The sequence below is a fragment of the Littorina saxatilis genome, linkage group LG5 (genome assembly GCF_037325665.1).
Source record: "Littorina saxatilis isolate snail1 linkage group LG5, US_GU_Lsax_2.0, whole genome shotgun sequence".
In the NCBI taxonomy this organism is placed as follows: domain Eukaryota; kingdom Metazoa; phylum Mollusca; class Gastropoda; order Littorinimorpha; family Littorinidae; genus Littorina; species Littorina saxatilis.
Genome location: NC_090249.1, coordinates 61,141,952 through 61,169,938, shown reverse-complemented (window position 1 = coordinate 61,169,938; position 27,987 = coordinate 61,141,952). Strand labels below are relative to the sequence as shown.

General features: G+C 43.1%; 1 protein-coding gene across 1 annotated transcript in view; it reads left to right on the top strand.

The window, feature by feature from the left end:
* LOC138967632 (transcription initiation factor TFIID subunit 2-like) overlaps window positions 1–27,987 on the top strand; it is a 38,192-nt gene that overhangs the window by 9,931 nt on the left and 274 nt on the right. Inside the window, exons 7-24 of the mRNA XM_070340234.1 lie at window positions 1,033–1,227; window positions 1,480–1,582; window positions 2,438–2,556; window positions 3,174–3,287; window positions 3,715–3,814; window positions 5,786–5,983; window positions 6,357–6,532; window positions 10,361–10,688; window positions 11,949–12,284; window positions 13,421–13,620; window positions 14,146–14,402; window positions 15,912–15,981; window positions 17,199–17,309; window positions 19,568–19,667; window positions 20,768–20,848; window positions 23,771–24,067; window positions 25,462–25,642; window positions 25,924–27,987. The exon at window positions 25,924–27,987 is cut by the window's right edge and continues 274 nt beyond it. Coding sequence (XP_070196335.1) covers window positions 1,033–1,227; window positions 1,480–1,582; window positions 2,438–2,556; window positions 3,174–3,287; window positions 3,715–3,814; window positions 5,786–5,983; window positions 6,357–6,532; window positions 10,361–10,688; window positions 11,949–12,284; window positions 13,421–13,620; window positions 14,146–14,402; window positions 15,912–15,981; window positions 17,199–17,309; window positions 19,568–19,667; window positions 20,768–20,848; window positions 23,771–24,067; window positions 25,462–25,642; window positions 25,924–26,330 — 3,373 coding nt within the window. The 3' untranslated portion in view covers window positions 26,331–27,987. The remainder of the gene's footprint in view (window positions 1–1,032; window positions 1,228–1,479; window positions 1,583–2,437; window positions 2,557–3,173; window positions 3,288–3,714; window positions 3,815–5,785; window positions 5,984–6,356; window positions 6,533–10,360; window positions 10,689–11,948; window positions 12,285–13,420; window positions 13,621–14,145; window positions 14,403–15,911; window positions 15,982–17,198; window positions 17,310–19,567; window positions 19,668–20,767; window positions 20,849–23,770; window positions 24,068–25,461; window positions 25,643–25,923) is intronic.

The following is a 27,987-nucleotide window of genomic DNA, read 5'->3' as shown; positions in this document are numbered from 1 at the left end:
ATGAAATACTACAAGTAGATAATATTGTTCATTGGCTCTATCGACGCCCGTTTTTAACCACTTGCTTCCCTTTATATGATAAACCGTCCATAGATCGTCGTTCTCCCGAACTAACTCCTTAGTATGTCATTGAGAATAGAGGATTTTGGGAAATCCTTTCATGCGCCTTTCGGCGATTGGTCAATGCATTTCGTATCAACAATGTCGGTCTCGCTTGAAATTATCGCTACTTGATATTGCTTTCCAAACTTATACGAAGTGACCGGGAGCGTAGGGTCAGTTACTGAACTAGCCCCGAACAGTGAGATATAGAGAACAGTACACAAATACGAACGGAGAGACTTGGGAACTCGAGTCACTGAGTCGTCGCCACGCTCGAGAACTCAAGTGTAATATTTAAAGTTAAAATCTCCCTCGACTACATTACGACAAAATAGCTCAGTCGGTAGAGTCCACGATTGACTGTGCGCTAGTCCTTACTTTTGTGGTCCCAGGTTCTATTCGCTTCGAAGGCAATTTTATTTTAATTTTTTTTTTAACTCGTAATTCTTGTATTTTATTTATTTGCTTCATTCCAAACGGTTTTCAACTTTTTCTTGTTTTCTTAACTCTATATACTTGTATTTTTTTAAATTTTGATTTATCCCAAAGATTTTGAGTCGTGTATTGAAAATCGAATATAGTGCATGAGTGCCATTGAACAGCTTTCCCACAATCCTGTATTCTATTTTTAGTAATGGATATTTCCAAGGAAAGGTCAAAGGGCATGTGTATCATCGCGTGTCGGCTGCTGGTAATAGTACTTAGCTGCTTCTATTATGATAGGCCTCTGGTAGCTAGTATGTCAGTGAACAGTTTGGTCTGAATGATTGAAAGAGAAATGGAAAGAGAAGCCATCATAATGTCTAACCTTTAGAAAACTTTGCAGGCTGTAAATAACAAAAACAAGAATTGTAGGTTGTTGGAGCGTTTTATTATTGGCAAAAACAAAACGTTACTTTTACAGTCTATCTATTTTTTTTATTTTTGCAGGCTGTGGTTTCCGTGCCTGGACTCGTACTCGGAGTCGTGCACCTGGAAGCTGGAGTTCACTGTGGACGCCTCCATGACGGCCGTCTCCTGCGGCGACCTGATCGACACTATCTACGCTGCTGACATGAAGACCAAGACGTACCACTACTTTCTCTCCACACCCACCGCCGCGCCTAACATCGGTCTGGCTGTTGGGTCAGTGTGGAAGACATTTTGTACTGGGCAGAAGTAGAGCGCTGCAGAGCTGTGTTTCAGTGTTGTTCTTTGCCTCAGGAGACAGAAGTTCAGTTGGATCCTGAATGGAAAATATGTATATGTCTGAATGTCCTTGCTTTGTTTGCTTGGTAGGAAAATTGATGGTCAGAAGACGTCCTACATATCAAAACTATAGGAGGGTTTTCATTAATGTCAGCATGTATACATGTCTGTGTTGTGTGTTGTGTGCAGACCGTTTGAAGTTCACGTGGACCCAACCATGCACGAAGTGACTCACTTCTGTCTGCCGCATCTCACCTCCATCCTCAAACACACCACCAGCTACCTGCACCAGGTGAGCATTCTTCTTCATCATCATCATCATCATCATCATCATCATTATCATCATCATCATCATCATTTTCATCATCATCAACATTATTATCATCATCATCATCGTTTTTATCATCATCATCATCATCATCATCATCATCATCATCATAATTACTTGTTACAGGGTGATGCAGTAGTCCCCCTTTCACAGTAGCTGCTGTGCAGATTTGTCTGCCGGCCCTGAGCTATTTATAGCACAATGGCTACAGGTCAGGGTCAGCTGTTTTTTTTATAGGGTCTGACTGCAGCTGTCTCCTGGTATGCTCTTGCAAACCTTTTGAGTTCAGCAAAGCAGATTTTATAAGGCAATTGAATTAGCCTAAAGTCAACCTGTCTAAATCAAAAAGGTTTTCAACCGGTGTAAAGTATAATGACCATCCAACTAACTGACCCAGCTATGTGATCATAAAGTATAATGACCATCCAACTAACTGACCCAGCTATGTGATCATAAAGTATAATGACCATCCAACTAACTGACCCAGCTATGTGATCATAAAGTATAATGACCATCCAACTAACTGACCCAGCAATGTGATCATAAAGTATAATGACCATCCAACTAACTGACCCAGCAATGTGATCATAAAGTATAATGACCATCCAACTAACTGACCCAGCAATGTGATCATAAAGTATAATGACCATCCAACTAACTGACCCAGCTATGTGATCATAAAGTATAATGACCATCCAACTAACTGACCCAGCAATGTGATCATAAAGTATAATGACCATCCAACTAACTGACCCAGCTATGTGATCATAAAGTAATAAGGGCAATGGAAACTTATCTTGCCGTTGATACTTTCAACAGTCGTTTGAGTTTTACGAAGAGCTGATGTCGAGCCGCTACCCGTATGGATGCTACAAGCAGGTGTTTGTGGACGAGAGCTATGTGGACGGTGTTGCTTACGCCACCATGAGCATCCTCAGGTGAGGCCACTTTTTATTTTCAGTCCATTAAAACATTTAGTTTGTTGTCAAAATGAGTGGTTGCTGGTTTGGTTTTTCAATTCACATTGTCTGTTTGTGCTATCTGTGTGTTGCGCCTTATACCACAACTACTTCTGCTGACTGTCACAATAAGACTTAGCATCTATCAGTGAATTGTGTGTGTGTGTCTGTTTGTCTTTGTGTGTGTCTGTCTGTCTTTGTGTGTGTGTGTGTGTGTGTGTGTGTGTGTGTGTGTGTGTGTGTGTGTGTGTGTGTGTGTCTGTTTGTGTGTGTGTGATCCTGTGCATGCATGGATGTGTGTGATGTGTGTTCATGTGAGCACCTTACTGTCCATACAACATGCAAACTGCTCTAGGTGCATCATTGCGTGTGTGTTTGTTTGTGTGTGCGTGTGTGTGTGTGTGTGTGTGTGTGTGTGTGTGTGTGTGTGTGTGTGTGTGTGTGTGTGTGCAAAGTCCACTGATGTATCACTGCTTCTTTCAGCACCAACATGTTCCACTCTAGGTGCATCATTGCATGTTTGTTTGTGTGTGCGTGTGTGTGTGTGTGTGTGTGTGTGTGTGCAAAGTCCACTGATGTATCACTGCTTCTTTCAGCACCAACATGCTGCACTCTGCGCGCATCATTGACCAGACGCTGGTGACCAGGAAAATCATGGCGCGCCTGGTCGCAGAGCAGTTCTTCGGCTGCTTCATCGCCATGCAGTCATGGTACAATACTTTCTTTGTTTCTTTGTATCTTTGTTTGATTGTCAAACCAAAGACAAAAGAAGCTACAGCACTCTATATTGCTATTCTGATAGACACATTCAGGGAATTTCATTGGATAGTCTCACTGCACCTTATTTCAGCCATGGGGCCCTATTGTTACAACAGCAAAGTACGATGTGCTGGAATATTGTCATGGAGTATTTTTATGGAGTATTTTCACATAGTATTTTCATGGAGTATTTTCACACAGTATTTTCATCTAGTATTGTCATGGAGTATTTTGATGGAGTATTTTCACATAGTATTTTCACGTAGTATTTGTATGGAGTATTTTCATCTAGTATTTTCATCTAGTATTGTCATGGAGTATTTTGATGGAGTATTGTCACGGATCATGTATTGCAACGGATCATGTGTTGCATCACAGGTGTGACGCCTGGCTGACCAAGGGGATTGCTGGCTACCTGTCGTGCTTGTTCCAGAAGAGAACCTTTGGCAACAACGAGTACCGCTACATGGTGGCAATGGTAGGAATTTCATATCTTTCTTGCCAACAGATAGCGATGGCAGTTTTATCATTTGTGGTGCCTGTTGATAATCTTAATTAAATGAGTCCTACTTTAAGATCTGAAAAACAAAGGGACGTAAGCAAAGGACATTATGCAACAAGAGTATGTAAGAGTTATTCGGTACCTGAGAGTATAACAAGTATTGTAATGAACAAGCGACTTTCATCCTAATGCCAGGTTCAACATAACTTTCACTTACTCTTGTTGCAAATGCCACACTGATCCAAAACCATTCTGTTTTAAATCAGTCTTTTGCTGATGACACCCAGCTGTATAAACCCAGTCCCCCTGCAGAGACACATTCCGCCATCCAGACCATTCAGACATGCATCACTGATGTTAAATCTTGGATGGTCGATAACAAACTGACTGATGATAAGACTGAAGTCCTACTGTGCAAAAAGAAGAACACTACATTTCCCTCTCCCCAACCTGTTTCTGTTCAAGTAGGCAACACCGACATTCTTTTCTCACCATCAGCTAGAAACCTTGGATTCACCCTTTCATCTGACATGACCCTCAACAAACATATATCTTTAGTCTGTAGAGCAGCTTATTTTGAGCTTCGTAAGATCAGCACCATTCGCCACACACTCTCCTCTCAAACAACTAACACTCTTGTCTGTGCCTTTGTTCTTTCTAAACTTGACTACTGCAACTTTCTCTCTGGCTGTCCTCTGTACCTCCTGCATAAACTACAAAAAGTCCAAAACTCGGCAGCACGCCTCATTCTCAAAGTACGAAAACGAGATCACGCAACACCACTTCTTCGCACACTGCACTGGTTACCTATTCAAGCCCGCATTGACTACAAACTGTCCACCCTCTGCTTTAACTTCTTTTCTGGCTCGTCTCCTGCTTACTTCTCTGAACTCCTCACCGTCTATTCTCCAGCAAGACAACTCCGTGCCTCTTCTGACTGTCGCATCCTTACCATTCCACACACCAAAACCAAAACATACGGACAACGCACTTTCACTTTCTGCGCACCCACACAATGGAATTCTCTCCCCTTTCACATCCGCCACTCTCAGTCACCCCAAGCATTCAAACGAGCACTTAAAACACACCTCTTCAAGAAATACAACCCCTGATTTTGTTTTCTCAGTCCATCAATAAGCTACATGTTGTTTTAGTGATAATGTGATAATGTATGTAAACATCTAGGACTGTTTTCAGCATTGTTGATAACATGTTTTGTTTGATTAAGGGTATGCAGCTGGTGTTTCCTTGTTTTCACTACCTATTTTATTCATGTTTTTATTACTTAGTTAGTGGAAGAATTTTTTGTAATGTATGTGTGATGGTGTATGCTTTTAATTAAGCGTTGTTGACTATGAATGTAGATGTAAATGCTTGTATCACTGTGTTTTAATTTTAAATGTGTCAAGCGCAAAGAGCATAATTGTAAAGTTATGATGTTGCGCTATATAAATGCTCATTTATTATTATTATAATTATATTCATTTAGAGCGCTTATGTCCCTTTGTTTGCCAGATCTTAAAATAGCGCTCTGACCTATTTGATTAAGACTGCCAAAACATTAAAAAAAATCTAGTATTTTGTAGCGATGCACACCTAAAATGATAAAACTGCCAAATCCATTTCTGAGCTTGAAAGTAGTAGTTTGCAATTTGAGCAATTAACAGTTAAAACAGAAACAAACACACACACACACACACACACACACACACACACACACACACACACACAAACAAACACAAACAAACACACACACACAGCTAGGCACAAACACACACACATACAAACACATATACACATACACACACACAAACACACACACAGTTAAGAAAATAAATCAAAGATTGACAAAAGGTATTCACAACTGTTCACGCTTTCTGTGAAATTTTGCAAGTTGAAGTAAGTCTTGCTAACAATTTGCATTGCTTTGCTCTACTTTCTTACCAGCTGGTGAAAGAGGTGAGCGACTATGAGCAGCAGGTGGGAGGTATACTGCTGGACCCGTCTCGCAGGGAATCCAACCTGCCGTTCTCGGTGAAGAACGCCCACACCGTGTCCCCGCGCTATGCGGAGATGATGGAGAAGAAGTCGCTGCTGGTCATTCGCATGCTGGAACTTCGCATCGGCACCGAGCTGCTGCTACAGGTGAGACAGAACAATTTCAGTTAAATCTACTATAATTTGTATGACAAACTTCAACGGGTAAGCAGCTGCAGAGTAAAAAGAAAAAGGTGCGCTGCTTTTACCACTGGACCGCGCAGCCCACAATACACAGCAGCAAAAGGATGATTATTTTTAGACTGAGCCAGCACGTAAGCTTGGCATATCTGACCCCTCTGTTTTTGCTGAGTAGTCTGCTTACAACCAGCAGAGAAACTAGACACTTAGTTTATAGCCGTGCAGTCTGTAGATAGGAGACTACTCAGCAAAAACTGCTATAAGGAACAAAACATGCTCAATTCGGTGTATTGTTACTCAAGGATCATCTCATGTATATCTTCATCTGTTTGTGGTTCAGGTACTCAACAAGCTGCTCGCACTGAGCTCAGCAGCGGCTCAGCAGAAACTGCTGTCAGGGACGTGGGGCAACATGCTCATCTCAACGTGCTCCTTTCTCAAGATCATCTACACCGTCACCGGCAAGGATATCCTGCCCTTCATCGAGCAGTGGGTGCATCAGAGCGGCTGTGCCAGGTGAGCGTTGAGAAACAGAGGGAAGTAAGCGGTCTAAATGCGTACCACATGTGTAATATAGTCAGTGAGAGTTGTGCGTACCACATGTGCAGTATAGTCAGTGAGAGTTGTGCGTACCACATGTGCAGTATAGTCAGTGAGAGTTGTGCGGCACCAGTCTCACCTGAGAGGATGACAAGCATTGAAATGAACAAGCCACTGTCTAACTCCTGGCACCTGAGAGAATAACAAGCATTGAAATGAACAAGCCACTGTCTAACTCCTGGCTCCTGAGAGTATAACAAGTATTGTAATGAACAAGCCACTGTCTAACTCCTGGCACCTGAGAGAATAACAAGTATTGTAATGAACAAGCCACTGTCTAACTCCTGGCTCCTGAGAGAATAACAAGTATTGTAATGAACAAGCCACTGTCTAACTCCTGGCTCCTGAGAGGATAACAAGTATTGTAATGAACAAGCCACTGTCTAACTCCTGGCACCTGAGAGTATAACAAGTATTGTAATGAACAAGCCACTGTCTAACTCCTGACTCCTGAGAGAATAACAAGCATTGTAATGAACAAGCCACTGTCTAACTCCTGGCACCTGAGAGTATAACAAGTATTGTAATGAACAAGCCACTGTCTAACTCCTGGCACCTGAGAGTATAACAAGTATTGTAATGAACAAGCCACTGTCTAACTCCTGGCTCCTGAGAGTATAACAAGTATTGTAATGAACAAGCCACTGTCTAACTCCTGGCACCTGAGAGTATAACAAGTATTGTAATGAACAAGCCACTGTCTAACTCCTGGCTCCTGAGAGTATAACAAGTATTGTAATGAACAAGCCACTGTCTAACTCCTGAGAGTACAACAAGTATTGTAATGAACAAGCCACTGTCTAACACCTGGCTCCTGAGAGTATAACACGTATTGTAATGAACAAGCCACTGTCTAACTCCTGGCTCCTGAGAGAACAACAAGTATTGTAATGAACAAGCCACTGTCTAACTCCTGGCTCCTGAGAGGATAACAAGTTTTGTAATGAACAAGCCACTGTCTAACTCCTGGCACCTGAGAGTATAACAAGTATTGTAATGAACAAGCCACTGTCTAACTCCTGGCACCTGAGAGAATAACAAGTATTGTAATGAACAAGCCACTGTCTAACTCCTGGCACCTGAGAGTATAACAAGTATTGTAATGAACAAGCCACTGTCTAACTCCTGGCTCCTGAGAGTATAACAAGTATTGAAATGAACAAGCCACTGTCTAACTCCTGGCACCTGAGAGAATAACAAGTATTATCCCATGACCTGCCTCTTTGTCTCTGTTAGCTGAGGAGGGGATTATTTTGGATTATCCATCACAACCATATGAATTATCCATCACAACCGAGTCTCGATCTCACCTGTCATTGGTCTTTGTCTTTGGTCTCAGAGTACAACTGAATAATTTATAGAGGTCATCTGCATATTTATCGTTAACTCGGGACTACTTTTTTTTCAGCAAAACGATTGAGATATTCTGCGGTATAAAAGTCGAACTGACGTTTGGCTAACGATCTACAAACATTATCATTGAAGAAATAAAGAAAACAACAAAGAATGTACATAATCTGTTTGGGTGAATAGAGCTGAGTGAAGATTATGAGTTGTCCGACGCGGTGAGACTGAGAGAGAGAGACAGAGAGCACGAGAGAGAGCGACAGAGACACACAGTGATTCAAGGCGCACAACTCTAGTAAAGTTGTCGTAACGAGGTACGCTTCATGGGCAACCGCTTAGATCAATCCCAAGAGCATCCTGATTCAAAATCTTGAGCGACAAAATAAAACTTACACTAAAACAGTATGCTTATAGTTTTGTTCATTTGTTATCGCTTTTAGAGCATTGATTGCTAAGTATGGTTCAACAGAACAAGGCTGTCTCATCAGTCGTCTGCTACAGATCTATCGTCTGAGGCCGGTGCGTCTCACAAGCGCTAGCGATACGCACCCTCTGCTGCAGGATCTGTCGTTTGCTATACATGTAGTATCTTCGGCTCAAGTTGACCGGCATGGAAATTGCCATTTTCAAAGTTGGTGATACTGTTAGAATAAAAGGTGGCGAAGAAGGTCGGATCTTGGACATACAGAGACCACTAGGCTACATGCGTTGCCGCATAAAAACAACTCGACAGTGGTGCGCCGTTTTCCCCCAGACAGATACCTCGCCTAAGACAACGACAGACATCAAAGTTAGGCTCACCTAAATCAGTAAGTGACGATTGAAGAAGTAGGTAATACAAATTTGAACACTGAAGCACAAAGGCTCGAATAAGCACAAACTCAGCAATCATCTTCATCGCTTGTAAAATCACACACGCGGTCTTTCGAATCCCGCTGAACTCAGGTCCAAAATGAGTTACTTCCCTTCGGGTATCATTCTCTCCCGTCGCTAGCTGTGAAGCGAAGATGATCAAAATGCGGTCTTTCGCAGTTTTGACGAATGACAGCTCGGGTAACCGACTGAAACCAGCCGGTAACTGCACAGTATCAAATGCATTCAACGGCACAATCCTGGAAACAAAAAGACAAAAGGGGACTCGTTTCGCACATGAATATCATGACACGATTTTCGGTGGCAGAAGGTTTGATGAGCAGTAAACAGGCACTCGCAAAGTTTGTGTCAAAAAGTTAGGTTTTTTAATGAAAACGTCGGAGTAATGGGATAAAAAGCTTACACACCTCGTCCTGAATATCGTGCATATTTTCCCTCGGGTCGATTTACAGGTATTGTAATACCTGAAAATCGATCCTAGGGAAAATATGCACGATATTCAGAACTCGGAGTGTGTAACCTATATTTGTAATGAACAAGCCACTGTCTAACTCCTGGCACCTGAGAGTATAACAAGTATTGTAATGAACAAGCCACTGTCTAACTCCTGGCTCCTGAGAGTATAACAAGTATTGTAATGAACAAGCCACTGTCTAACTCCTGGCACCTGAGAGAATAACAAGTATTGTAATGAACAAGCCACTGTCTAACTCCTGGCTCCTGAGAGTATAACAAGTATTGTAATGAACAAGCCACTGTCTAACTCCTGGCTCCTGAGAGAATAACAAGTATTGTAATGAACAAGCCACTGTCTAACTCCTGGCTCCTGAGAGAATAACAAGTATTGTAATGAACAAGCCACTGTCTAACTCCTGGCACCTGAGAGAATAACAAGTATTGTAATGAACAAGCCACTGTCTAACTCCTGGCTCCTGAGAGTATAACAAGTATTGTAATGATCAAGCCACTGTCTAACTCCTGGCTCCTGAGAGTATAACAAGTATTGTAATGATCAAGCCACTGTCTAACTCCTGGCTCCTGAGAGTATAACAAGTATTGTAATGATCAAGCCACTGTCTAACTCCTGGCTCCTGAGAGTATAACAAGTATTGTAATGAACAAGCCACTGTCTAACTCCTGGCTCCTGAGAGTATAACAAGTATTGTAATGAACAAGCCACTGTCTAACTCCTGGCTCCTGAGAGAATAACAAGCATTGAAATGAACAAGCCACTGTCTAACTCCTGGCTCCTGAGAGGATGACAAGCATTACAATCAACAAGTGGCTTTCATCCTCTAAAGAACATTAATCCCAGTTACAGTACTCCAGTTACAGTATTCAACTTACAGTATTCCAATTTGTTCGGCAGACATGAAACAGTACAACAGTAACCAATCTCGCCTTCTCTCATCATTCGTAGAGTGTGTTTTTATGGGATATTATCTGGTACACAAGCCAAAAGAAAAATTTCTGTTTGTTGCATTCAGACTTTAGGAAAGTTTTATTGAATTGAATTGAATTCAGGTTCTTTGGCAACTTTGTATTCAACCGCAAACGCAACGTGGTGGAGCTTGAGATCAAGCAGGACCTAACGGCGCGCGGCGGTCTGCGCTACGTGGGCCCCCTCACCGTCACCATCCAGGAGCTGGACGGGTCCTTCAACCACACCTTCAACATCGAGGAGAACAAGACAAAGTTCGAGATCACATGCCACTCCAAGAGTCGACGCAACAAGAAGAAGAAGATCCCGCTGGTGACGGGGGAGGAGGTGGACATGGATCTGTCAGCCATGGACGCTGACTCCCCCGTCCTGTGGCTGAGGGTGGACCCTGACATGCAGCTTCTCAGACAGGTGAGGGAAGGTCTGGGGGGGGGGGGGGGGGGAGAGATTCATAGGGTCCAGGATGGGAAATTCTCCGTGGATCCACGAATTTCAGAGGAAACCTGATTGTTTTTTTGGAGGCAGAAAATTCATCTATGAGGAAAAAATAAAATCCGGGCCATGTGTTTCTTCCAACAAGTGAAAGTTGAATTTTCACCCTGGATGAAAGGATCACAGATCACTTTATATAGACTTAGTACACAATTATTGATCAACGTGCTATGGTACACTGTCCAGAAATGTTGTGCGCGCAGAGGCCTGATACCCTCGAGAAATGCCCAAAATTAATTTCGACCGGGGGGCTTTGCCAGCCTGGGCCCCTGAGCGGAAGCCTTGCCCCTGCACCCGACCAGGACCATTGGCGGTCCCTGGACCCTTGCCTGTTGCAGAGGTTTTTTTCAAGACAGTAGTTCCCCAGCCTGTTGCATATAATAAGGAAATCTTTATGAAAGAAATGTGTTGGACATATGCAAGGTTGAGTTCAACCAGGACTCTGCTGTACATTTAAGAACATGTTTTGAGTGCAGCTGGGATCTTGTGCATGGAGATAATATGATCTTATATTTTATCTAGTGCCCACGTTCAATTCTGCATAATTACTTAGATTTACACAATTTTCAGTATGAGTGATGGCATTGATCTGGGTGTTTAGATTTCATCTTGAGGCATTCTTGTCAAGAGATGAACTAGAGAGTGCATGTTACAGGCAAATCCCCCTTGTAACAACTCCAATAAATGTGAGGTCTTAAAAAGGAGGGAGTCTTAAATTGGGCTTAAATTTACCGAGGTTAGGAACAGACAATCTTAGAAAACAGGGTCTTGAAAGAGGGGGGGGGGGGGGGAGGGTGGGTCTTAAATGGGGTGTCCTAAAAGGGAGGTTCCACTGTATCAGCCCCGGGGCTCAGGAGACTGATCCTTTTCCTTTTGGTCCTGGTCCCCAGGTGGTGTGAGAGGTTCCACTGTACCAGCCCAGGGCTCAGCAGACTGATCCTTTTCCTTTTGGTCCTGGTCCCCAGGTGGTGTGAGAGGTTCCACTGTACCAGCCCAGGGCTCAGCAGACTGATCCTTTTCCTTTTGGTCCTGGTCCCCAGGTTCCAATGTATCAGCCCCGGGGCTCAGCAGACTGATCCTTTTCCTTTTGGTCCTGGTCCCCAGGTGGTGTGAGAGGTTCCACTGTACCAGCCCAGGGCTCAGCAGACTGATCCTTTTCCTTTTGGTCCTGGTCCCCAGGTGGTGTGGGAGCAGCCAGACTACATGTGGCAGTACCAGCTGAGGTACGAACGCGACGTCGTGGCTCAGCGGGAAGCCATCTTCGCCCTGGAGCGCTACCCGACCCCTGCCACCCGCCTGGCCCTCACCGACACCATCGAGATGGAGCACTGTTACTACAAGGTTCGAACCCAAGCCTGCACCTGTCTGACCAAAGTGGCGAACTCCATGGTGGCCACGTGGCAAGGCCCGCCAGCCATGATGGCCATCTTCCGCAAGATGTTCGGCTCCCACTCCTGTCCTGCCATCATCAAACAGAATAACTTCACCAACTTCCAGCACTACTTCATCCTCAAGGTTACTGGGCTTTTTGTCATTATTACTTTACTTTATTATCCTGTTGCTGTGTAATTTGAGTCGCTTCTTCCCAGTGGAAAGCTAGCAGCAACAAGAGTTGCGCGTATCTAGATGAATGTGTTTAGGTGTAATCAGCCACTGGCCTTTTTCTTGTTTTTTATTGTCCAGCCTGAGCTAGAGTTTTGGTCTGCTTGAAATACTGGGAATGGGTCGCCATGGTTTGTTGGGTTGCATTGTTAACGAGGGATCTTAGAGCCTGGCAGACAACTGTGTATCAATGTCAGCATTCAATCGTTCAATCAGTCCGTCAGTCTTAAAAATCAATCAGAATCAAAAAACAAGAAAGGTAGGTTGTATGAACGTTTGTTATTGACAAAACAATACATACACAAATATATCGACCCAACGGTCTTTTAAGTGCACAGACAAACAATTGATAACGAAAACTTATCTGGCTGATTTGTTCTTCCGCCTGCCACGAAGCCGCAAGCGATTGAATCGTGGCAGGCGGAAGAAAAAATCAGCCAGATAAGTTTTCGTTATTGTTTGTCTGTGCACTTAAAAGACCGTTGGGTCGATATATTTGTGAATGTATTGTTTTGTCAATAACAAACGTTCCAACAACCTACCTTTCTTGTTTTTTTATTCTGAATTTTGGAACGTTGGCAGTCTCTTTGTTTTTGTATTTTTTCATGAAATCAATCAGTTGATCACAGTGAGTCAGTCAGTTAATCCAAAGAAAATGTACAGAAAAAAAGGTATTTCCTTGTATATTCCTGCTATTTCAGACATACAGCCACTGTCTCAAACACATAGTTTGTATTGCTTTCTTTGTGTGTTTTTCTCCAACTGTTCCAGGTGTAATACAGGGAAACCCCCTAAAACAATCTGATAAAATCAGGCTTAAAAGGTAGGGAGTCTTAAAACGGATGAAAAAATGTATCACTCTCATGCGCAGTCACCATCGTTCTTCTAATTTATTAAAAATGGAGGTCAAGTTACAGAGGCTATGAACAAAACATCGGATGAAAGCACAGTCGTAAAAAAGGAGAAGTCTTAAATTGGAGCGGTGTGAAAAAGGGGGTTTTCACTGTAACAGTTGTAATATTTCACACCTTTATCATTACACTCTGCAGGCGATGGTGTCCTCCATGGCGTACCTGCGTGACGTGCATCAGGTGTGTATCCCCGAGATCCTGCGATTCCTGCTGGACCTCTTCAAGTACAACGACAACATCAAGAACAAGTACTCCGACAACTACTACCGGGCCGCTCTGGTCGACGCCATCTCTCACACCGTTACCCCTGCCGCCACGTCCGTCTCTCTGCTCACTGGGTGAGGACACGGAATTTGTGGTGTCTTTTCTGTTTGTTTGTTTGTTTAGGCCCCCCCCCCAATCAAGTTTGTTTCGGATGACAAGGTAAAAAAAAAGTAAGGTCCGTAGGTCTGTTCCTTTTTTTTATTTTTTTTATTGAAGTTTATTTTTATTTTATGCAGGCGTATGTGGCTTCTCAATGGAACTGTGGCCCCAGGATATTGCAAAAAGAGTAACTTTCCTTGCAAAGCAAAGTCTGCAAAATCGAATTGTGTCCTTTTAATAAAACTTTCTTTTGAAGGGTCAGTAAAAGTTCTTGGGTCGGGAGGAAAAAATAGAGTCGGTTGGGGAATCGGAAACATCTGACATTTTTTTTGCTATTCCAGACAAGTGGCGAGCTCACAAGAATGAATAGAAAGTCTCAGGAAATGGGATCTCACAGTAGAGATGGAAAAAATGAAAGAATTGGTGTAAATGAATGTACATGTATTTTGTCATTGCAGACAAATGGTGTTAACCTGTGTACATGTATTTTGTCATTGCAGACAAGTGGTGAGCTCAGAGACGCTGTCCGGAGACATGAAGCTGATCCTGGAAGAGATCACGAGGGCGCTGAACCTGGAGAAACTGCTGCCGTGCTATCGCTTCACGGTGACAGTCAGCTGCCTGCGGGCATTGAGACAGTTACAGCGATTCGCTCACCTGCCCAGCGACGCCAGCATCTTCAGACAGTACGCACAGTACGGTGTCTTCCGCGATGTCCGTCTGGCCTCGCTTGACTGTCTCATCGACTTCATCAGGAGTGAGTAGAGTGGGATACTGTATTTCATTTTTTTTTAAATTTTTTTTTTATTTATTTATTTTTTGGGGGGGTCCTTACACCTGTTCCTTGTTCCGGTATTCTCTCACGCCGCCCCGTCCCTAACAGGGTTCGTACAGAGTCCTTGAACCCTGGAAAACTCCTTGAAAATTGGAAAACCTTTTCCAGGCCTTGAAAAGTGCTTGAAAATAGAGTTTTGTTAAATAGTCATTGAAAAGTACTTGAATTTTCCAAATTGTTGCCTATACATTTCGTCAGCAGCTTGTCTTATTTAAAAAAAAATGCAACCCCACTTTTTTTCGTCAAATACAGTACATGTACACACATTTTGGGAGAATAAAAGATCGAGTGAAAACGAAAGCAGACGAACTAACTATTACTAGTCACCCGTAGTTGCTTCCCTTCCCGGAAGTTGGCAAGGGAAACAACTACAGAATGACTAATAGTTTGCAGACGCGGAGAACCGCAGTGGCATTTTTATATCTCTTCCTGTGTCTTAGCGTGGAAAATGGGGAAAGGCAACTGCGTCTTCAATCGTCAATGGCTTGCCAATGCAAAATACAAAGCTTGGCTTGTAGAAGCATCGGATAAATCGAAACATCATGCGCGATGCTTCGTGTGTAAAAAAGACTTCAACATTTCGAGCATGGGAGAAGCCGCCTTGAAAAGCCACATGGCCGGTGCACGACACCAGATGCTCATCAAAGGAAATGAAAAATGGTGCTTATCATTAGTTTTTGAACATCCAATGATTTAAATCGGCGTGCGGGAAGAGGGTATAATAACTAGCGAGTGTTTCATTGCGAGCTTTGAAGGTAAGAGGGTGCTTGATTTTCTCTTCAGAAGGTCTTGAAAGTCCTTGAAAAGTCCTTGAATTTTAGAACAAAAAAACTGTACGAACCCTGCCCTAAATTCGCTGCTCCATCCACATCTGAATTTTCGTTCCGCTGCCAGACCTGTCGATCTTACAGACGCTCCAGGGAGGAATATCGGGTCGTTGCGGTAGGCTACCCTCGGAAGTTGACACTGCACTTCTGCTGAGTCACTTCGACGGTGTTCAGTATTTCATTTTTGACTCACCTGAGTAATCGGTGTGTGTAAGTAATGAGCAATGTCTGTCCATATGGACGGACGACTGTCCGTGGACAAACAAATTAACCTTGAGGTTATCTCAGACGTTTTTAAAGCTAGAGCTTTGAAACTATGCACACTTCTAGGGTTTGATGATCTGCCGACATGACCCGGCCCTGTCTGGTTGACCTTCGCCACATGTTGGGGTCACAGCAGGGTCATGTATGGTTCATTAAAACGTAACATTGAAGTTATCTCAGATGTTTTTGAAGCTAGACCTTTGAAACTTAAATATTGTTGGTATTATCACCACTGAAACTTGCCTGACATCATGTTGTGAGTAAATGTTACGCACACAATGTGAAGGCTTGCATGCTCTTTGGCTCATTTATCATTTTTGTCCTTGATTCTGTTTTTCAGCTGAGGCGAGCGCAGAACAACTTGACTATGTCCTGAGCATGGTGGAGACAGACAAGGATTACTACATCAGGTTGGCTTCCTTTTTTCCATTGCTACACGCATTTGAAAGGGAAAAGTGTATGGGGTGAGAGGTTCTGGGGAGGGGGGGGCTGGGGGTTGGGGGGACAAGGTGAAAAGGATTTCTTGATCCCTTTCTTAAAGACAAACCACACCAATTGAACAAACCAAGAGATCTCTTCTTGATCCTCCCTTCCACAGCAAAGAAGCAACAACAAAAACTCTGTCGCAATATAACCTTCGTGGGTGAAAACGACGTTAAACACCAAATAAAGTCAAGTAAACAACAAAAAGTGTGAGAAGATGTCAAAATTCTGTCCCTTCTTCTGCATGTTTCCCAGAGGAAGTGACCAAACTGCAGTTAGTCGTGTTTACTTCTTGACTTCAGCACTAGGCTGTGCATGTATCGGTCAGACATGGGACTGGTCCGAATTTTTATCGGAATTCCAATATTTTCCTTTGCTCACCCGTACCCCAGCACTCGCGTGAACCCACAGCAGTATCATGGGTCGCGTTTGATTGGCTGTCGATCTCCGACGATTATCGCCTAGGCTTAATTATTCACCTATGGCGGTTTGCGGGTTGTTTTGATTGGCTGCCGATCTCCAAACGCTGAAGGTGAAAAATGTAGCATCATGGCGTCTGGATTCCGTATTGTTTTGTCGGCTGTGGAAGCCCTACGATCGACGACCAAAGTGTGAAAAACAAGTGGAAAGCCAACTGGCTGTCAGAAGAAGTGACTGTCATTATCAACAAGAAAGAAAGGCGCCAGCTCATTGGCGACAGTATCGCCAAGATATCCATTCCCGGTCAGGCCGTGTGCACGTGGTGCGACAACGGCCACTGCGAGGTGAAATACGGACTTGGTGTAAAAAATGTGTTGGTTCTGAAAGTTTTCAAGTAAGTTTTGTGTGTGTGTGATTGTTATAAATTACACTTTTGTTTAAAATGCTAAAACATATTATTCTTGTGGTTTTTATGGCTTTTTAAAAAGGCATGATCTAATTTTTTGCTATCAGGAGAGGCCCCAAAATTGCCTTTATAATTCTAACATTCATTTTCCGTCAGGGGGGCTTTGCCTCCCTGAGCCCCCCACCGAGGTTTTGCCCCTGGACCCCACCAGGGGCCTATGCGGCCCCTGGACCCCGGCTTAGTTTCCTACTTTTGGAACATTTGCTGGTCTCATGTCTGATCGGTATCATATCTTGGCATCTATTTGTGTGTGTGCAGGCATCGCATCCTCCGTATGTTGACGATAAACCCGCCCTTCAAGAAGCTGGACCTGGTGCAGAGTGCACTCAACACAGATACCCTGGTGGAGCGACTGTGGAAAATGATGAAGTCAGTGTGTGTGTCTCTCTGTCTGTCTGTGTTTGTGTGTGTGTCTGTGGAAAATAATGAAGTCAGTCTCGCTTCATTCTCTGAATTCACTTGTCATGCTAGCTCCAGTAGACCCCCCCCCCCCCCCCCAGCCCCTTTTGCCTTAACGAGACCCTCTTTTCAGATGTTACTGTTTATAAGGTGTGTAAATCTACCTTCATAAGACTTCCTCTCCTGTATAGCCCTATTGTGTCCAATGTTGTGTTTTATGTGTTTGTAGTGTCTGTAGTGTCTGCAGTGTCTGTAGTGTCTGCAGTGTCTGTAGTGTCTGTAGTGTCTGCAGTGTCTGTAGTGTCTGTAGTGTCTGCAGTGTCTGTAGTGTCTGTAGTGTCTGTAGTGTCTGCAGTGTCTGTAGTGTCTGCAGTGTCTGCAGTGTCTGCAGTGTCTGTAGTGTCTGCAGTGTCTGCAATGTCTGCAGTGTCTGTAGTGTCTGCAGTGTCTGCAGTGTCTGTAGTGTCTGCAGTGTCTGCAGTGTATGCAGTGTCTGCAGTGTCTGTAGTGTCTGCAGTGTCTGCAGTGTCTGTAGTGTCTGCAGTGTCTGTAGTGTCTGCAGTGTCTGCAGTGTCTGCAGTGTCTGTAGTGTCTGCAGTGTCTGTAGTGTCTGCAGTGTCTGTAGTGTCTGCAGTGTCTGTAGTGTCTGCAGTGTCTGAACTCAAGAGACTTTTGTTATAACTCAGAGACTTTTGTTATAACTCAGAGACTTTTGTTATAACTCAAGAGACTTTTGTTATAACTGTAGTGTCTGTAGTGTCTGCAGTGTCTGTAGTGTCTGCAGTGTCTGCAGTGTCTGCAGTGTCTGCAGTGTCTGTAGTGTCTGCAGTGTCTGTTGTGTCTGTAGTGTCTGCAGTGTCTGCAGTGTCTGCAGTGTCTGCAGTGTCTGTAGTGTCTGCAGTGTCTGCAATGTCTGCAGTGTCTGCAGTGTCTGTAGTGTCTGCAGTGTCTGTAGTGTCTGCAGTGTCTGTAGTGTCTGCAGTGTCTGTAGTGTCTGCAGTGTCTGAACTCAAGAAACTTTTGTTATAACTCAGAGACTTTTGTTAAAACTCGGAGACTTTTGTTATAACTCAAGAGACTTTTGTTATAACTGTAGTGTCTGTAGTGTCTGCAGTGTCTGTAGTGTCTGCAGTGTCTGCAGTGTCTGCAGTGTCTGCAGTGTCTGTAGTGTCTGCAGTGTCTGTTGTGTCTGTAGTGTCTGCAGTGTCTGCAGTGTCTGCAGTGTCTGCAGTGTCTGTAGTGTCTGCAGTGTCTGCAATGTCTGCAGTGTCTGCAGTGTCTGTAGTGTCTGCAGTGTCTGCAGTGTCTGTAGTGTCTGCAGTGTCTGCAGTGTCTGCAGTGTATGCAGTGTCTGTAGTGTCTGCAGTGTCTGCAGTGTCTGTAGTGTCTGTAGTGTCTGTAGTGTCTGCAGTGTCTGTAGTGTTTGTGGTGTCTGTAGTGTCTGTAGTGTCTGTAGTGTCTGCAGTGTCTGTAGTGTCTGCAGTGTCTGTAGTGTCTGTAGTGTCTGCAGTGTCTGTAGTGTCTGCAGTGTCTGTAGTGTCTGCAGTGTCTGTAGTGTCTGCAGTGTCTGTAGTGTCTGCAGTGTCTGAACTCAAGAAACTTTTGTTATAACTCGGAGACTTTTGTTATAACTCGGAGACTTTTGTTATAACTCAAGAGACTTTTGTTATAACTGTAGTGTCTGTAGTGTCTGCAGTGTCTGCAGTGTCTGTAGTGTCTGTAGTGTCTGTAGTGTCTGCAGTGTCTGTAGTGTCTGTAGTGTCTGTAGTGTCTGCAGTGTCTGTAGTGTCTGTAGTGTCTGTAGTGTCTGCAGTGTCTGTAGTGTCTGTAGTGTCTGTAGTGTCTGCAGTGTCTGTAGTGTCTGCAGTGTCTGTAGTGTCTGTAGTGTACTGCAGTGTCTGCAGTGTCTGTAGTGTCTGCAGTGTCTGTAGTGTCTGTAATGTCTGTAGTGTCTGCAGTGTATGTAGTGTCTGCAGTGTCTGCAGTGTCTGTAGTGTCTGCAGTGTCTGTAGTGTCTGCAGTGTCTGTAGTGTCTGCAGTGTCTGTAGTGTCTGCAGTGTCTGAACTCAAGAGACTTTTGTTATAACTCGGAGACTTTTGTTATAACTCAAGAGACTTTTGTTATAACTCAGAGACTTTTTTTATAACTCAAGAGCATTTTGCTTTTCTGAACTTGTTGAGGAAATAAATGTACGAGCTTCTGTTTTGACACTTTGTGTAATTTCCAGCTGTAGCCTGTCGTTTGACAGTCGTCTTCGCTGCGGCGTGGCAGACATGTACTACGTGATGTATGGACGTACTCGCCCGTCCTGCCTGCCAATTCCCGAGGTAAACTCTCTACATTCATTTTCCTTGTAAAGGCATCCACTTTCATGCTGGAGCTTTCAGAACTGGTTATATTGAGTGGGAAGACATTGCGATGATGTTAAACCCAAGAAATGTGCACAAAAGTAAGGTTAGAATCGAACGATTCCACACCCAGGAATAAACAGCACAAAAAGTAAGGTTAGAATCGAACGATTCCACACCCAGGAATAAACTGCACAAAAATCGCAGTTCTTCCCCTTTAGCTAAATGCTCTTGTGAGTAATGTGGAACCAATCTCCTGGCACCTAAAAGCAGTTTCATCCTTTTGTCGACTGTCCACATGATTGACCTTGTGTTTGCGTGTTGTTGCAGAGTGTGCTGGTGTTAAATGTGAAGGTTGTGTTTGGTGTTGTTGCAGAGTGTGCTGGTGTTAAATGTGAAGGTTGTGTGTGCGTGTTGTTGCAGAGTGTGCTGGTGTTAAATGTGAAGGTTGTGTTTGCGTGTTGTTGCAGAGTGTGCTGGTGTTAAATGTGAAGGTTGTGTTTGCGTGTTGTTGCAGAGTGTGCTGGTGTTAAATGTGAAGGTTGTGTTTGCGTGTTGTTGCAGAGTGTGCTGGTGTTAAATGTGAAGGTTGTGTTTGCGTGTTGTTGCAGAGTGTGCTGGTGTTAAATGTGAAGGTTGTGTTTGCGTGTTGTTGCAGAGTGTGCTGGTGTTAAATGTGAAGGTTGTGTTTGGTGTTGTTGCAGAGTGTGCTGGTGTTAAATGTGAAGGTTGTGTGTGCGTGTTGTTGCAGAGTGTGCTGGTGTTAAATGTGAAGGTTGTGTTTGCGTGTTGTTGCAGAGTGTGCTGGTGTTAAATGTGAAGGTTGTGTTTGCGTGTTGTTGCAGAGTGTGCTGGTGTTAAATGTGAAGGTTGTGTTTGCGTGTTGTTGCAGAGTGTGCTGGTGTTAAATGTGAAGGTTGTGTTTGCGTGTTGTTGCAGAGTGTGCTGGTGTTAAATGTGAAGGTTGTGTTTGCGTGTCGTGGCAGAGTGTGCTGGTGTTAAATGTGAAGGTTGTGTTTGGTGTTGTTGCAGAGTGTGCTGGTGTTAAATGTGAAGGTTGTGTGTGCGTGTTGTTGCAGAGTGTGCTGGTGTTAAATGTGAAGGAGAAGAGGACCACCGTCAGCCCCACCATGCAGTATGCTGCCAGCATTAGCACACAGGTAATATACCTCATTTGTGTTTCTCACCAAAAGATGACATTTGACACGGATCAAGACAATCATTGTCCTACAAGACCATACTAGCGGTCGACAGGAACAACGACTGTCAAGATCTGTGTCAAATTTCATATTTTGGTCAAAAATACAAGTATCATTTATGTATCGATCCATTTTTGTTAGAATTCTTATTTTTGAATAATCCAAAAACAAGAATTGCAGGTTATTGGAATGTTTAATTATTGACAAAACAAAACATTGGAACATTGGAACGTTGGAACATTGGAACGTTGGAACATTGGCAGTCTATCTGTGTTTGGATTTTCTTTTTGTCATTTAACACCCACACTGTTGTCATTTAACACCCACACTGTTGTCATTTAACACCCACACTGTTGTCATTTAACACCCACACTGTTGTCATTTAACACCCACACTGTTGTCATTTAACGCCCACACTGTTGTCATTTAACACCCACACTTTTGTCATTTAACACCCACACTTTTGTCATTTAACACCCTTACTTTTGTCATTTAACACCCACACTGTTGTCATTTAACACCCACACTTTTGTCATTTAACGCCCACACTTTTGTCATTTAACACCCACACTGTTGTCATTTAACGCCCACACTGTTGTCATTTAACACCCACACTGTTGTCATTTAACACCCACACTGTTGTCATTTAACGCCCACACTGTTGTCATTTAACACCCACACTGTTGTCATTTAACACCCACACTGTTGTCATTTAACACCCACACTTTTGTCATTTAACGCCCACACTGTTGTCATTTAACACCCACACTTTTGTCATTTAACGCCCACACTTTTGTCATTTAACACCCACACTGTTGTCATTTAACACCCACACTGTTGTCATTTAACACCCACACTTTTGTCATTTAACACCCACACTTTTGTCATTTAACACCCACACGTTTGTCATTTAACACCCACACTTATGTCATTTAACACCCACACTTTTGTCATTTAACACCCACACTTATGTCATTTAACACCCACACTTTTGTCATTTAACACCCACACTTATGTCATTTAACACCCACACTTTTGTCATTTAACACCCACACTTATGTCATTTAACACCCACACTTTTGTCATTTAACACCCACATTTTTGTCATTTAACACCCACACTTTTGTCATTAAACGCCCACACTGTTGTCATTTAACACCCACACTTTTGTCATTTAACACCCACACTTTTGTCATGTAACACCCACACGTTTGTCATTTAACACCCACACGTTTGTCATTTAACGCCCACACTGTTGTCATTTAACGCCCACACTTTTGTCATTTAACACCCACACTTTTGTCATTTAACACCCACACTGTTGTCATTTAACACCCACACTTTTGTCATTTAACACCCACACGTTTGTCATTTAACACCCACACTGTTGTCATTTAACACCCACACTTTTGTCATTTAACACCCACACTTTTGTCATTTAACACCCACACTTTTGTCATTTAACACCCACACTGTTGTCATTTAACACCCACACTTTTGTCATTTAACACCCACACTTTTGTCATTTAACACCCACACTTTTGTCATTTTACACCCACACTTTTGTCATTTAACACCCACACGTTTGTCATTTAACACCCACACTGTTGTCATTTAACACCCACACTTTTGTCATTTAACACCCACACTTATGTCATTTAACACCCACACTTTTGTCATTTAACACCCACACTTATGTCATTTAACACCCACACGTTTGTCATTTAACACCCACACTTATGTCATTTAACACCCACACTTTTGTCATTTAACACCCACACTTATGTCATTTAACACCCACACTTTTGTCATTTAACACCCACACTTATGTCATTTAACACCCACACTTTTGTCATTTAACACCCACACTTATGTCATTTAACACCCACACTTTTGTCATTTAACACCCACACTTATGTCATTTAACACCCACACTTTTGTCATTTAACACCCACACTTATGTCATTTAACACCCACACTGTTGTCATTTAACGCCCACACTTTTGTCATTTAACACCCACACTGTTGTCATTTAACGCCCACACTGTTGTCATTTAACACCCACACTGTTGTCATTTAACGCCCACACTGTTGTCATTTAACGCCCACACTTTTGTCATATAACACCCACACTGTTGTCATTTAACACCCACACTTTTGTCATTTAACACCCACACTTATGTCATTTAACACCCACACTTTCGTCATTTAACACCCACACTTATGTCATTTAACACCCACACTGTTGTCATTTAACGCCCACACTGTTGTCATTTAACACCCACACTGTTGTCATTTAACGCCCACACTTTTGTCATTTCAGCCGGCTGCTTAAACTAAAGTTTTAGTCGCTTTTTTTATTTGAGTCATAATTTATACAAATTGTATCTATTTACACCCCCGGTATAGGGGTGTGTATAGGTTTCGGTCGATGTGTTTGTTTGTTTGTGTGTTTGTGTGTTTGTGTTCGCATATAGATCTCAAGAATGAACGGACCGATCGTCACCAAACTTTGTGAACAGGTTCTATACATTCCTGAGACGGTCCTTACAAAAATTGGGACCAGTCAAACACACGGTTAGGGAGTTATTGGTGGATTAAGATTCTACAAGGACTTATAGAGAAAAATATTCATGGTCAAAGGGAAATAACCTTCTCAGTTGGTGGCAGTGAGAATGGGTGCAGTGAGAATGGTTATTTCCCTTTGACCAACGGGGGTGTTTTTCCTACCTCGAAGGAATTTCTTGTTTATGTATTGTTTTTCTTTTCTTTTAAATTGTAAAGCGCTTTGAGCTGCAGGGAAGTGTCATATAAATGTTAAATTATTTTTATTATTATTATTATTATTATTATTACTGTAACATCTCATTCCCTCACACACAGGACTCGATAAAGTCGGAACCGTCCACAAGCTCGGCGGGGCTGGTGCAGCAAAGCGTGGTGGAGGATTGTGAGGTTCCCATGGAGGTGGGGGGGGAGGTGGTGGTCCCCACGGATTCCGCCGCCAACCAAAACACACCGGGGCCCAGCGGATCCAAGCGGAAGTTGGATTCGGATTCGACGCCGTTCAGCGAGTCGCTGCTGTTTGCGGAGGACGTTGTGTCGGTGGAGGAAGTGGATGTGAAGCAGGAGGGCGAGGAGCTGGAGGAAGGAGAGTCGCTCAGAAAAAGAATCAAAATTGTAAGTCATTGTTGGAAGGGAAAAAGACAGAAGTACACGGGCCCTGTTAGCTCAGTTGGTAGAGTACTGGACATATGATCCTAAAGTCACGGGTTCAAAACCTTGTAGTCGCTCAATTTGTGAAGTAATCTGTTAATTAGTTAATTAGTCAGCCAACTAGTATACGGAAAAATAGGGCGGGGATGTAGCTCAGTCGGTAGCGCGCTGGATTTGTATCCAGTTGGCCGCTGTCAGCGTGAGTTCGTCCCCACGTTCGGCGAGAGATTTATTTCTCAGAGTCAACTTTGTGTGCAGACTCTCCTCGGTGTCCGAACACCCCCGTGTGTACACACAAGCACAAGACCAAGTGCGCACGAAAAAGATCCTGTAATCCATGTCAGAGTTCGGTGGGTTATAGAAACACGAAAATACCCAGCATGCTTCCTCCGAAAGCGGCGTATGGCTGCCTAAATGGCGGGGTAAAAACGGTCATACACGTAAAAGCCATGGGAGTTTCAGCCCATGAACGAACAAACAAACAATACGAAAAAATAAACATGAATGGTTAATTCTTTAATTAAAAAATAAAATAAAAACAACACCTAAGAGCTATGTTTCCACTTTAATATCAAAAGGTCTTCGCGACGTGATGTATTATTATTTCTGTGGTCACATATTTTGTATGATTAATTCTTGTGGTAATCATTCCTGATGTATTATTATTTCTGTGGTCACATGATATTTTGTATGATTAATTCTTGTGGTAATCATTCCTGATGTATTATTATTTCTGTGGTCACATATTTTGTATGATTAATTCTTGTGGTAATCATTCCTGATGTATTATTATTTCTGTGGTCACATATTTTGTATGATTAATTCTTGTGGTAATCATTCCTGATGTATTATTATTTCTGTGGTCACATATTTTGTATGATTAATTCTTGTGGTAATCATTCCTGAAGTATAATTATTTCTGTCGTCACATATTTTGTATGATTAATTCTTGTGGTATTCATTCCTGAAGTATTATTATTTCTGTGGTCACATATTTTGTATGATTAATTCTTGTGGTAATCATTCCTGATGTATTATTATTTCTGTGGTCACATATTTTGTATGATTAATTCTTGTGGTAATCATTCCTGATGTATTATTATTTCTGTGGTCACATATTTTGTATGATTAATTCTTGTGGTAATCATTCCTGAAGTCATTTCAGTCTTTGGCACAAATCCCAAAACAGATAGATTGCTAACGTTTCAAAATTCAGAATTTAAAAAAAAACCAAGAATTGTAAGTTAAAGGTTAATTTATTTAAAGTTCACACTATCTTATATTTTTTTACTTTTATTTCTGATTATTTAGATATAGTCTTTTAGCACAGCCCTGATGTTGTACATGTGTGTGAGCAGGAGCAGACAGAACCGTCCAGCCCTCTCCCTCCGACCCTACTGCTGCCGACAGCGACATCCACACCCATGGTGCCATCGGCAGTGTCGCGCACAGCGTCACTGGAGAGGATGCACAGCGACAGTGTCAGTCGCCTCAGCGACGATTCTGGGGACGAGTCGTCCACACTGGTGCAGCCAACATGTACGTTTCTTATTCTTTCCCTTCTTCTTCTTGTTGTTCTTGTTCTTGTTCTTGTTCTTTTTCTTCTTCTTTTTACATTTAGTCAAGTTTTGACTAAATGTTTTAACGTAGAGGGGGGAATCAAGACGAGGGTGTGGTGGTGTGTGTGTGTGTGTGTGTAGAGCGATTGAGAGTAAACTACTGGACCGATCTTTATGAAATTTGACATGAGAGTTCCTGGGTATGACATCTGTATCACATTGCTTGTTCTTTACCTAATCAAAACTTCCATCTCCTTACAGCCCTGTCGTTTTCATCGCTCCCGGCAACGCCCGTCGTCCCATCATCCTCCATGTCCACCCCGACCAGCCTTGACCCTTCCAGTAGCAAGTTGCACAAGTCCAAGAAGAAGAAGAAGAAAAACAAACACAAGCACAAACACAAGCACAAGCACGAACGCAGTGACAGGGAGAGAGACGGCGACCGCTCAGAGCGACGAGAAAAGAGTCGCGAGCGAGAGACGATCCAAGACTTGGAGGGGGAGGTGGTGCGGCCGAGTAAGGAGGACAAAGACGCGGGGTTCGTGTTGGAAGACGTCGGGGCGGGTCCGGGGGCCGATCTGTTCAGTTCCGGCGGCAGTAACAACAATTCCCCCGGTCCCCCCACTCTTGTGGATGAACCCAGTTCTTCAGAGTTTGAGGTGGTGTGAAGTGTCTTCATCACTGCACACGCACACACACACACACTCGCTCACTCACGCACGCACACACACACACACTCACTCACTCACTCACTCACTCACGCACGCACGCACGCACATACACACACCCACACACACACACACAAACACACACACACACACACACACACACACACACACACACACACAGACACAGCTCTTTCCTTAAGATTCAACTATATAGGTCCTTCAAAAACTTCAGAGTTTGAGATGGTGTGAAGTGTGTTCATCGCTGCAAGAATGAAGACAGAACGGGGGCCACTTTCTTCATCGTGCTGTGGTTGATGAGCCCAGTTGGTTGGAGCTGAAATATCTGGATGTTCAGTGTGAGGTGGTGAAGAAAAAAGTGGGCACTACAGATTGGTGTTCATTCCTGAAAGTAGCGACAGAAACTTGCCTAAACATTCATTGTCAGCGTTGATAAGCTTGATTGTTTATAGACAAGCAACAGGAATGTTTTTTGCATGTCTTGACTGCTTGGCTGAACATCCTGCGGCACATGACAAACCCAAAAGGGAGCTGCCTTTTGAGTCTATATTACTGACATGGTGGCAAATGATAGAGTATGGTGTGTGTGAGTGTGTGTGTGTGAAATTTTTGTTTGTTTGTTTGCTTAACGCCCAGCCGACCACGAAGGGCCATATCAGGGCGGTGCTGCTTTGACATATACCGTGGAGTCCGGGTACAACGAATCTCAAGGGAGATTAAAACTAAAGGGGGGAGTTTACGTCCTCTCAGAAACTATTTCTATTTGGGACAAGAGTTGGTGATACAAAGGGAGATACATTTTAGTTCGTTATATCAGTAATTCGCTGTAGAGTTTTCAACCCTAAATGGCCTTAAGACAAGTTTTCCCACTCACCTTCAAATGATCGTCCCATCGATCTTTCCTTGGAGAGTACAATCTCTGCATGTTTTCAACAGCTTCATAATATAATCCATAGAGAGGCATAGTTCAAATGTTCACTTTACTGTAATTTTAGAAGTAAAATTTAAAAAGTCGTGTAAAAGCATGTACCGTATTTTCGGGTCATAAGGCGCGACTTTTTTCCTCCTGGAGTGTATCAAAATACAAAAAAATCAAAGAGACCGCCTGAGTACCAGTCAAACAACTTGTGATAATGCATGTTTCAGCTACTAGGTACTACCCTGGCCACGTTTCCTCTCCAGACATCAAAGAGACCGCCCCATAGGTTAAACTCGGTCACTGACCCCGGTGCAGGAAGTGTTTCCTCTCTCAGATATGACAGGGGAACCACCTCTCATAGCTAAAACTGGGTCATTGACCCCTGGGAAGAGGGTCAGTGTCTATAAAGAAGGCATCACAATGGACCTGCCTTTGATCTCGCCGCATACACAGAGCACACATATTTCCACTCTGTATTCTTCCTTTGATGTGCGGCTTATTTTTATTCTTTGACCGTTTGTTACCGGTATACTTTTACTTGTGTTTGTGTATTTTTGTCTTTGGAGAGAATTATTGACATCAGTTCGTTGTAGCCTTGTGACTTTTAGAGACAAAATGGCTCTGGGGCGATGAAAACGTGTTTGTTATAAGAGGGATTCGTTATGCAAATGAGTTCAAAAGGTTCGTTGTAGCCGGAAAGTAACAAGTAAGAAATAGAAG